Source organism: Dysidea avara, chromosome 8, assembly GCF_963678975.1.
Source record: "Dysidea avara chromosome 8, odDysAvar1.4, whole genome shotgun sequence".
In the NCBI taxonomy this organism is placed as follows: domain Eukaryota; kingdom Metazoa; phylum Porifera; class Demospongiae; order Dictyoceratida; family Dysideidae; genus Dysidea; species Dysidea avara.
Window position 1 is genome coordinate 13,948,744 of NC_089279.1, and position 12,077 is coordinate 13,960,820.

Here is a 12,077-nt window from a genome sequence, read left to right on the forward strand (position 1 = left end):
AAAACACTAAAATTCAACACACTACATCATCTCCAACCATAAAGTTCCTCATATTATCTGTTTTTACATAATAATATAAATATTTATATGAATGTTCTATTAGAGCATATTTTGACAACTGTGATTGTTTTATTATTATAGAGTATCTGATCTTGCAATTGTTTAAAAACTTTCAAGAGCTCTGCTTTGAGAGATGCAAGCTTATGCTACTATTTATTGTTGTATTGTACTGCATGTTGTTGCTCACTCACGATCACTTATGTGACGGAGTGATAGGTTCCTAAAAACTTGGGGCCTGATAATTTCAAATGGCCTGGGGTTTCCTGAAACCCCTCCCTATGCCCCTGTGTAGTTCACACTACTCTAAAGTGATGATCATTGGACTTTAATGTGTAAGAACTTAATGTTGACATATTAATTTCACCTGCCTATATGGATGCACATCATCCAATATGGTACAGTACTTGTAGCTATATGATGGCTTATTTTTGAACTAATAGATTAGGTTTATAATATTCTTATCCTTAAAACCATCATATAATGTGTTGATCTTCTCTTAATATTAGTATTATGTTTCCTGAAAATACAACTAGAAAGATTCATCATCAGTACTGATACAATTATACTGCTCACTCAAGTGTGTCCATTCTATATGATCATGAATGAGATGCCATGCAAATAATCTACTTTCTTAACACCAACATGTCACTGTACATGTAAACATGGATATTATCTATGTTGCAACAAAAACTGGTAGACTCTTTGCTGGAATCTTATCTACACTTGTTATTTAAATGAAAATTAGCTAAAGTTTTAAATGAAGTTCTAACTTGCTAAACTAAGTCAATGGAGAGAGATAATTTGTACGTGTTTGTGTTGTAACACCACAGCTAGCAAGCATGGAGAGTATAAAGGTGATGTACCATTAGGACATCTACACTAGAGTAGCATAGAACAGTACTAGTATGTATATATAGGTATTAATTGGAAAGCATTCATAGAAAAATACCACATGTATATATGGGTTGTATTAACTGTGTAGTCAGTGAAACAAATTAGTCCTCTCTCAAAGCCCACCACCCAGGGGAGACTACATTGGAAGTATATATAAAACCAATCATGTTCAAAATACATAAACAAATTTATAAAGGAAAAAATTATACCGTAATATGCTTTTTTTTGTTGTAAAATAATTTTCTTGTGCGAAAATTTCTCACACGGAAATTTTTTACATAAGATCAAACTGCTCTAATAGAACAGTCATTCATGTAAATCATACGAAAATAATTTAAACGGATTTTTATATTATACCATGAAAATTTTTGCATGAACATAAAGCAAATTACAGTATGACATGGGAGTATGGGTTATTCTAAGAGAGGCAAGCTGTGAAAAAGGATGCGACTTTCAAAAGCTGGGTGAAAAAGTTGGGAAGTTAAAGGCCCCACACTTTTTTTACCCAGCCTTTTGAAGGCCACACCCTTTACAGCTTGCACAATTGGCTGTTTTGTGTAGATAATTTCATTTTGCACTTTTATATGTCCCCAAAGCCAACAGATGATTATTGAAGCCAAAGCTATAATTGTGTTTTATTTGACTATCACTGTAATACTCACATTTTTTAAGGACTTCCAATAGAACACACATTAAACAATCTAAAATTTCCAACTATGAAATTATTAAAGCTAGAAATTATCATTTAATAGAGCAAAAGTTGAACAGCAGTGTAGTAGTATAGTGGTGTAGCTCCCAAAATTAGCCAAATCGTGCACTTTATCATAAAAGCATGAAATTTTCTACATAAATAGTATTCCTCATGTTATGTATTTTTTTTGATAATTACAGATTTGACCTTTGGTGACCTTTAAACCCATTTTTGCCCAGAAATTTGATAATTTCTGTCTTTATATTATTATCTCCCTGAGGCATTAATTGACATGATAAAAACATGGTACCAAAGTAAAGGTCTTGTTGAACGAAACAACTTGTTTTCATTTGAAGTTAATAGGTAATTTCATTTTGAAGTTAGGATTGCTGCAAAATTCTCTGAGTTTATCTGCTGTTGCCAGTTGGGGTGTAAATTACCCATGGGGAGGTAAATTATCTCAAACTTCATGGGTAATATAAATGATCACAACTTTGGAATGAAATCACCTATTAACTACAAATAAAAGCTGAGTTGTTTTGTTCAACAAGATCTTTATTTTGGCACCATGTTTTAACAAGCTAATTTTAGCCTCAGGGAGATCCAAGACAAAAATGATCAATTTACTGGGAAAAATAGCCATAAAGGTCAAATCTGGATGGCACTATATCAAAAAATTATGTCATGAGGAGTATTACCAAGAGTACTCTTGGTACTACTTAAGTGGTAAGTTTCATGGTTTTATGAAAAGTGCACGGTGTTTGTGCTGTGCCACTATACTATAGTGGTTTAGTATTTAAGGATTTTGGCAAGGAAATTTTTTTCAACATTTTTATGCACTTTTGTCTCACAGTCACTGTTCTATTACAGTATCTAGACCTCATGAATTTACAATTGTTTGATTTTTACATCATAAGCTAGTCTGTAGCTGTTAGTTACTGCTTTGTTTCGAAACCATCAAAATGCACTACAATGGCTAGCCTATGTACACGTCAAATTTTGAGTTAATCCTGTAAGTGGTTTACTCTAGCTGTTAGATATTTTTATGCAATTAAATGTTTGTAGCACTGTGGATCACATTCATAGCAAACTATGGTACCTTTATACACTGTTAATCTGTACCAAATTTCAAGGCAATCAAGTTATGACTTTTGCAAAGTGTGCAAGAAGAAAATCTTGGCCCTACATACCCTTAAAATGAAGAAAAACTATTTTGGCTGCCCATTTGTCATGAATGGCTGGAGTTATGAATTCTATCATATTTAATGCATGGTCTGTACCCTACTTGGTAGACAGCAAAAAATAGTGTGCTTTGGAGAAGGGACCATGGAGCTATATGCATTGAGATTGATCTGCCTGTCAATACACAGTACATGTGATGTGGGGCACCAGCTTTCTTGGCTGCTTGACACACACGTTCAATGTATTGATTTGATGTGAAATAAAAATCCTGAGTACTATATTAAAGCATGCATCTGTAAAATTCAAAACCCTGATTAAGGAGACAGCTGTAAAATACCCTACATGAAACTGGCCTGCACAGGTCAGGGACGTAGCCAGACTTTTGGTCATGCCAGGGCCTAGCTGTAAGTTGAAGACAAAAAAAACAACAAAAAAAACTGAACTACCTGCTGACAATACCTGCCCTCCACCAACTATATCTCCTTATTTATAACTACATATGTAGCTTGCTACACTGATTCTCTGAATACGGTGACTGCTCTATTAGAGTATCTCGTGGCCCGGGGTTCTGGCTACGCCTCTGGGCCTGTAATACATTATTGGACATTTAAAAAGATGCAATATCTTTAGTGCTTAAAATCAGCTACAAATAAAGCAGATGTGTAAATCATTATAGGTGCATGCATAAAGAAACCTTACAATTATAAGCATACAGAAAAATTGTTTAAAAATAACAGCAGCTTAAAATTAATCATTTAATCTGTCTAAAGTGGTGCAGGATCTTCTTCCTAATACGCGACTCTGAAATACCCAACTCTTCCAGATCTTGTTCAGTGTATGTAGCTAATTCTCCTCCATCAATAGATTCATCTTCTTCAAACAGCTGAAGATATTTACCAGCAATTTTCTTTTCTTTAAGCCAGTCACACAGTTGCTCGTGTGTCATGTTCATGGCTCCCTGACTTGGCAAAACCACCAGAGATGGTGAGACACTGGCAGCAGGTCCTGATAATGGACTAACAGAAGCTGTGGATGTTGCTGTAGTTGCTAAGGTTTGCAATAGGGCCTTTTTAAGATCTGGATTTTCTTCAAGTTTCTGAAGCACTGGACAAAGAGTACCATAGATAAAGCAAATATAGAAAACAATATATGAAGTGAGGCTGTATGCAAGACACAAACTACACATGCCCAGTTTACTAGAAGGTGAGTATGTGTATGCTTCATTCAGTACTGAAAGGATGAAACCACTAAACACATTACTCAATGCTAAAGCTTGGCATACATCACTCTGTTTTGGTGACACCAAGTTATTGTATATAGTTTGGTTCAATAGTTGTGTATAAATGCATTGACAAAGAAGATGTGTTTTATTCAAGAATAACTTACGATCATCCTGAGACATCTTCCTCTTTGTCTCGTCAACTTCTACAAGTGACTCTTCCATATCAGACGTGTTGTGGTGTAACCATGTTTCACTATCACTATCACTTTCCTCACCATCACCAAATTGCAGATTGACACAATCAAATTTGAGGCAGTTATCATCATACAGCTCCTCCTCATCTTGAAAGTGTGGTAGATGTTTCCATAAATCTTCAATAATTTCTGTCCACTTCTTTACAGCTGTCGTTGCAGATTGTGTTTGTACATGAGCCATTCCTGTCACTTTTATCTTAAGCCTACACGATCATATAAAATGAACTGCATTACATGGATTTATGTTGCAGTAACTTACTTTCGAAGAGCCATTCGGAATTGAATATAATGACATACTAAAATGGTCTTTGGAAGGAGACCAACAAACTTATCTTCTGGGTCACACATAACCAAATCTATTAGAATTTCCACCATGGACTTCCTTTGCTCGGCCTGAGTAGTCAAGTGTAGTTCAGCATGGTTTAAGCTCTTCTCAAACTCATCAAGCTCTCTAAGTAACTGATCCAAACCAGCAGCTACATCAACAAATACACACAACATCATTTACGGCACATATTAGATACTTACCTGAGTATTTGGTAGGAATTTTTCCAAGAGTTTCCATATCCTCCCGCTCCAAATGTGTAAACACAGATATTGGAAGGGAAGAAAAGTCATACAAGCCGCCTTGTAGCCATCCAACAAACAATCCCATACACTTAAACAACCTCTTCATTTCTATGTCTCCAAGGAGTTTCACTTGAGTATCATTAATGCTGTAGAAAATACCATCACTAGGATTACAAGTAGTGCAGGATTATATGTCCACTTGTATATCTGCAGGTGTAGCTGGCCTCTTATTTCACTACTTTTTATGGCTATGATCCCACTGAAACTTCCTTCTACTTGTTTGTTTACCTTTTTAATAACATAATTATGACTAATGAACCCACACATACCTATCAAAAGGAAGGATGATGGCAGGCATGCCATTAAATTAATTTCATGTCTGAATGCGTGCTCCAACTATCATTTATTACTGAAACAATTGAAGTGCCATTACACTTTGCATTCAGCTATGTTCAGCTTGTTATGTAGCGTTACAAACAAAGAACATTATGTAAAGGACCTCTGCAATCAATCCACTCACAATGGAAACTCTGACGATTCCTGTTACATCATGCTGTACTATTGCAAAATGATACCTTTCACTGTCAGCAAAGATAAATGTGAACAGATCTGCAAGATGCTACCATGGTTTTTGTCGTTATCACCTTTCTTCATTGTGAAATAAACATTAAAAATTTACTTTCAATTTCATAAATATTTCACCCATTGCATTTATTGCATTCTACTGTAAAATTAGGCTTGCACTAACATGTGGGATTCTTGCAGATCCGGTCACAAATGGGGTACAAGGGAGGACACAGGTAAGTCCATGAAGCATGCATTTTATGTACTGCGGTATGCCAAAAGACAGTCAGGCTGAAGCGACATTAAAAAAAACAAAAAGAAAAAAAAAAACAGGCCTGTAGCCTTAGTGGTTGTCAAGTCACACTTGTTGAAGGTATCAGGCAGGCAATTAGTCAGTCAATAGAAAGTTCTGCTAAATAAAAATAAATAAAATTCTGTATCAACTTATTGGAAGCATTTTGGCTGCTCTATAGACACCTTTGGGCTAGTTTATACCTCAAAAATACTGCCACGGTGCATGAAGGTTTTGGGTGATATTTTTGGCCAGAAAAGTACAAACCTTCACAATCCCTAATATATAGTACTATTGATACAGTAATTACCTTTGAATGCCAATTTCCTCAAATAATTTCTGTTCTTTGTTGTAAAACTTTTTCAAATAATCAATTAATTTAACATTGAGTGTAGCATCCCAGGCTTTGTCTTGATTACGGAGAATATCCTGTGTGCAAAACATAATATTTACTACCATGGCATACTGTCATACCTGGACAAGATGACCCATCACAGTTCTAAGACCAGTAACAATTTCAGTGAAGGAATGATAGGTAGTAGTACGGAAATGGTATTCAAAAGTTCTCCTGGTTTCCTCCTTCATTGACTCCTGGTAGCATGTGTATGTCAGTGACAGAAACCATGCATTTACTTTACAGGTACCTTGTATTTGTTTGGTAATTCTTGAGCAATGGCAGACAGATCAATAGCACAGCCAGGACTACAAGAGTTACAATACAGTACAATAAAATTAAGATTAGGCAGTACTTTTGATCTACTGAAATTTAGAGGTGTACCAATATGGGTTTTTGTATTTACTGATGTCCCACACTGATGTCACCGAAGAAGCCGATAATCGATAGTTGCTTGTGCATAGAGCTTGCTGCTGAGTGAACAATAGGACACTGACACTAAAGAATGTCATGGATAAAGAAGAAAGTCAATATATAATCTGTTTATGACAAGCCATTGTTGCCGTATGAATACAGTTCTTGTTCTACCGATCACTGATATGGGCAAAATTCCCAGCAGTAGTATCTAGACAAAAAGATTCCAATTCCCAATCAGATGTGACAAAGTGTATAGTGAGTGTAAGATAAGGATGGCAACTACCACTAGTTCACAGGTCTGTGGTGGCTACAAAGAAAGTAGATTCTCCTTTAATGACAATGCTGTTTTTCACATGTGAGTACAAGCAAGGTATTTTGTGGTCTATAAAAAGTCTACTGCTTGAAATTTGGTACCTTGGGTGCGATTTCAGCAGGTTTCTTCACAGTGCTTACAGACATCGAGTCCTTGGTAGTAAAATAAGTGATGGCATGATTAGATTTCTTAGCTTGAGCACTGTCTGCTATGCACTTCGTTGACCACACAATTGATTCTGTCAGAGTTAGCTGCAAAAATTGGAAGTCACTTTGACCTTGATCTAGCCCTATACCTGTGCACAGTTGTGGGTGGTGCTTGCATGCATGCTGGATGTGTTACTTCTTTTGGCAAGAATAGATCTACCATGTTTGTGACAAACTGACTTATTTTTATCTCTCTTAAGGGTGCTCTGTACAGTCCGCTTATATGGCTTCCCATGAAATTTAATTTGTTCTATAACTTACAAATGGTTTTAGCAAATGTCCTGTACTTTTTTACGGGATATAAGCTAACACTAGTACACAGTTTAGTCCAAACCCAACTGCTAAATTTGCTTTAGAACATGAGTTACAGTTTTTCCCTTTATACTAGAACTAGTCCTACAGTTTATGCACAAGAGCCTTGATACTTTTATGATACACTATGCTAAACAGCACAAACCATTGTGCGTTTTTATTTTTGTCTTTTAGCTTATCAATCATCACATATTTATCTTTCGGGTTGACAGTCCCAGAAATCCTTTTTTTACTTCTACGTTTTTCATCATCTGAACTTGCTATTTCAAAATGGCAAACGCTCTTCTTTGGTAAAATTACTAAAGTAGCTTGTGTGAAAATTTCATGTCTATTGGATTAAAAATGATGGAGTAGTTCTAATTTAAGTAATAGGGTGTAGAATAGCAAGATTCGTGTGCTTGTTGCTATGGGATACCTAATTTACAGGTACTAAAATGCGTCAACATGTCACCGACTAATTAAGTGACCATAATATTTCTTTTAGTGCAAAACAGACTATGTTTTGGAAAGCCTTGTACGAACTGTACAGAGCACCCTTAATAACTATGCCATCTTCTGTAACCACCAAACCAATGCTTTTGGGACTCCTTTCACCAGGTACAAACTTAACCTGCACTCTACCATATTTCACACATGTGACATTGCATAATCGCAAAATTGCCTTCTGTAATTGTTTAGATATAAAATTAAGCAGTTGACTATTGTCTTACCCACCAGTTGCTCAGTTATTATTATTTGTTGTATTGTGCAGACCTCAAGAAGAGTGTGGTGCACATACCTCAGGAAGAGTGTTATCCGAACCCCTTGGGAGCAGGGGTGGTCCCTAAGTCTGAAAAGTTTGTATCTCTGAAACTGTGTATAAATAACCTTAAAATAGCATAAATAAAAATTTTTAAATATCTGTATTTTCAACTACCCTAATAGAATAGTCACTACTCTAATAGAGCAGTCATTTCCATAGTGCAGTTAACCAAGAATCCTGATAAGAGGGGTCCGGATAACTGAGGTTCTACAGTAATTTCCCATCACTAATAATGGTGGCCGATATTTAGCCAACCCGATAATCAGTACACCTCTACTGACATTAATACTTACACAGACTTGATAACAGAATTTGTATATTTAAAGGCAGGGCCCATAAATGTTCTTGTACAAGGAGATTCAGTACAAATGAATTCAGTGCTTATATGAACAGTAGAAAACAGCTCACTTGTTTCCCAGTGTAGTTTCATTTGGTGAATTCCTAAACCTGAAGATAGTTCTAACGCTGTCCAACTGGATTCGCGGTTTTCCAGCAATGTAAAAAGCCACTACGTTTTGTTCAAGTTGATCTAGGTCAAACATGGGACTAGACTTGACACCATTGTACACATAACAGCTTTTGATTAGCTTCAAAAACTGATGCTTTCCAGTGTCTCCATCAGAAGGAACAATACAACTCTGACTGGTGACTTCAGTAGGATGAGATTCTGGAGGACTATCAGGTAGATATTTCTGATATGAGTGAGTAGCATGGCTAAAAATGCTGTTTAGGAAGGAATTGTGGCTCCCAATCTAAAGCAACAAAAGACGTCATTGATAGCTACCATAGTGTAAGTATGTACTTACAATGTCCATTAAGACAAGGTAGAGCCAGTCATTCTTGCTGGTATCTTCAAGACTGACTAATCTTATCAGAGGAGTTTCTTCACTGATGCGGTGGACATCAGTTGCTTTCAATGCTCTATTGCAAGTGGCATCTCCAACAACTCCACCACTGACTTTCAGGTAGTTATTGTACCTCTCTGAAACACAAAATAATTAAGTACATAATTTAAAAAGGAATTCCAACTCAAAACTTACCAATGATTCTTTTGAGCAATTCTGTAAGATGATCACAAATGTCTTGTGTGTATCTTTTAGTACTGAGGTTGATCACATTTCCAATAGTGATCTGTTTTGCTCTTTCATATGATACCAGATGTGACAAGTAGGTGTGGATCCATTGGTAGAACTCCACCAAATCTGGAAGAAGAGCTCCACCTACTTGTAACCTTTCATATTCCAAAGTGAAGTGATGGAGAGCAAAGAGGTAAGTAGGATTAAAGTTACAAGTTTCTCGAGCTGTAACAAGGCTCTTCATGTAATCATTTTCTGTAACCAAATGTGGGTAGTGTTGATCAAGCATTCTGCATAGTAAAAAAAAACAACAACAACAAAATCAAGTAAACCATCTTTCTTTCGAATGTAATTTATAACCTAAAATTCTTCAGCACTGGTAGAGCCCATACTGAGTGAGAAGAATGATTCTCCAACTACAGAGAGTAAAAATTCATTAAACAAATTGCACACAAAACAATACATACTTCAGCTTGCAAGTTAGCTTTAGCAGGTTCGTATATCTGCCTATGCCATGCCTTTTCATAAGCATTTACAGAATCTAGATCAGTGAACTTTCCTTGAGGACATGGGAAATTGTTATCAAGCTAGTAATAGTATGTGACTTTAAAATAGACGTCGTGTTCAGAAATCACTTACCATAAACAGCATGTGCATGGATCTCATAATAAAAAATGATCTTTCATCATCACCAAACACAAAATTTGTCCTCATATGCAGCCATACAGTTCTCAGTTGAGTCATACAATAATCTCTGATGGACATCCAATCTGACAGTATCTGACCTGAACAGCAATGGAATTAATCACTTGAGTAGATGATACTCATGGGTGGCTAATAATATAACACCACCAAGTGGCATGTGTGGACTTAATAACCTCCCACTGAGATACGTACTTCAGAACTTATATTTCACATAAGAGTGAAATAGGAAATATATTTATATACACATGTAACTATGTATGATTTAATCAGCTAAGTTTCTTGGCACAACTTACCATTAATTTGTTTCATTGCATTGGGTTGAGTCAACAGTCCAACACAGAAGGCACCAAAGTTGGTCCACAACATCAAATACCATGAGTGCAAACTGAGTGTGCCTCTTGTGGCATGTGGTATATAATCCTTCCTTCCATATTGCCCATCTTCATTTAACTCACACCCACAGTCATACATTAAACCTCCTTTTTTGACTCTGTTACGATACTATTAAAATACACATTATAAATTAGTAGCTAAGCTTAATAAATGTTACACAAAAATTTTGAACTATTATCCAAATCTCTAACATAATTATTTACAGAAACTTTAAATACAAAGTTGCTATCTATACATTTTCATCTCAATCATTTACATATGCAACCATTACACTGTAGTACTGACAGACATGGTAACATTTACCATAAATCCAGTCATGAAAGTGTCATTTAACTCTCCAGGACAGAACATGTGATACCATATATGGTTACTACGACTTGGTAGAGCAAACACAACTGCAATCATATTAGCTAGAGCATGACGTAGATCAGTATCTGATGGATCTAAGGATAATACTGTTAAAATCAACTTCTTAAAACACAATTTGTACACCTTCATTTTTCTGAAAATTGAAAAATTCCCAAACGGCATCTTTCTTTGGTGCATTGCTTGGTGGTTTCCTCCTTTTCACTTGACCTTCTCTCGTAACCTCCAACATTTCAGTATTAGGGTTAAGAGGATTAGCAATTTCCTCTTCCTTGATCATTTTGGTGGGATCAAGGAAACATCTTAACACGTTGAGGTGCTCAGACGATAGATTTAATTTATCCTGTGCACTCTCAAACGAACGAATTAATTCTAGACCAGGTTTCTATATGAGGGTGGTAAGATAAAAATACATAGCAAACAAGTTACAAATGTACCTTGTGACAGTAGAACTCATGATAAACTCCCAACCATAGCATCATACGGATACATCTATTAGCATCATAGCTGACATCATTACTGTAATTTTAAATACATGAAATATTGTACTATAAATAGATAACATTTACATACAATGAATTCGCAAAATTCAAAAATTTCTTCACTTTCTCCTCTTTGTATCCTTTTCCCATACTATGCAGATGGTTACACACTTCCCTATACATTGTAGTAAATTGTTGCTTAGCATTTGGACTGCCAACAACAAAGGGGAACAAGTGACTTGTTGGAGGAGGAGAACTCTATGACAGATCATACAAGTCAATAGTGTACATGTGTACAGTATACATAATTGTACAAACCTTCAGTTGTTCTCTGATTGATTTAAAGCACTCAAAGTTACCCCACCACTTTTTATTCTGTTCCGATAACAATCTCAAGACACCATGTGGACCATGGTGTTTCCTTATTAGAAGCATCAACAAAATGTCACAATGTGATTGGTCCTTTATTAGGACATTAATCTCATCAGAAATCGCTAGCAACTGCACACAAAATGTTTCACTAACAAATTGTTACTAATGTGGTTTATAAGCTTACCCTCTTCATAATAATTTTATTGTCTATTTCAAAATTGATTGCTATAGACTGAAGTGTTACTTCAATTAACGCTTGTCTTTCAACAAACAAAACAAGTCTTTCAGCATCATTGTCTACTTCTTTAAGTTTCTACAAAAGAAACAAAATGTATTGCTAATACACAAGCTACCCAGCAAAGTGACAACAACCTTATCAATGGTGTTTATCATGGCCACCAAATTTGACGGAGAATACTGGCAGGTCTGTAACTTCTCCAGCACAGTGTAAAAGTAGAGATGTGTTAACATCTGCTGCATCAGTGGATTCTACGTACATACTACAATGTG

At 35.8% G+C, this 12,077-nt stretch overlaps 1 protein-coding gene across 1 annotated transcript in view; it reads right to left on the reverse strand.

The window, feature by feature from the left end:
• Positions 1 to 3,433: 3,433 nt before the first annotated feature.
• The window catches only part of LOC136262912 (uncharacterized), a 102,817-nt gene continuing 94,173 nt past the window's right edge, over positions 3,434 to 12,077 (reverse strand). Inside the window, exons 70-90 of the mRNA XM_066057327.1 lie at positions 11,940 to 12,056; positions 11,752 to 11,880; positions 11,514 to 11,696; positions 11,287 to 11,453; positions 11,151 to 11,232; positions 10,840 to 11,098; positions 10,651 to 10,790; positions 10,248 to 10,455; positions 9,889 to 10,034; positions 9,717 to 9,836; positions 9,610 to 9,665; positions 9,214 to 9,539; positions 8,980 to 9,155; positions 8,582 to 8,925; positions 6,374 to 6,431; positions 6,204 to 6,320; positions 6,040 to 6,158; positions 4,832 to 5,019; positions 4,563 to 4,779; positions 4,214 to 4,506; positions 3,434 to 3,931 (exon numbers count right to left, since the gene is read on the reverse strand). Of these exons, the coding sequence (XP_065913399.1) occupies positions 3,579 to 3,931; positions 4,214 to 4,506; positions 4,563 to 4,779; positions 4,832 to 5,019; positions 6,040 to 6,158; positions 6,204 to 6,320; positions 6,374 to 6,431; positions 8,582 to 8,925; positions 8,980 to 9,155; positions 9,214 to 9,539; positions 9,610 to 9,665; positions 9,717 to 9,836; positions 9,889 to 10,034; positions 10,248 to 10,455; positions 10,651 to 10,790; positions 10,840 to 11,098; positions 11,151 to 11,232; positions 11,287 to 11,453; positions 11,514 to 11,696; positions 11,752 to 11,880; positions 11,940 to 12,056 (3,798 nt within the window). The 3' untranslated portion in view covers positions 3,434 to 3,578. The remainder of the gene's footprint in view (positions 3,932 to 4,213; positions 4,507 to 4,562; positions 4,780 to 4,831; positions 5,020 to 6,039; positions 6,159 to 6,203; positions 6,321 to 6,373; positions 6,432 to 8,581; positions 8,926 to 8,979; positions 9,156 to 9,213; positions 9,540 to 9,609; positions 9,666 to 9,716; positions 9,837 to 9,888; positions 10,035 to 10,247; positions 10,456 to 10,650; positions 10,791 to 10,839; positions 11,099 to 11,150; positions 11,233 to 11,286; positions 11,454 to 11,513; positions 11,697 to 11,751; positions 11,881 to 11,939; positions 12,057 to 12,077) is intronic.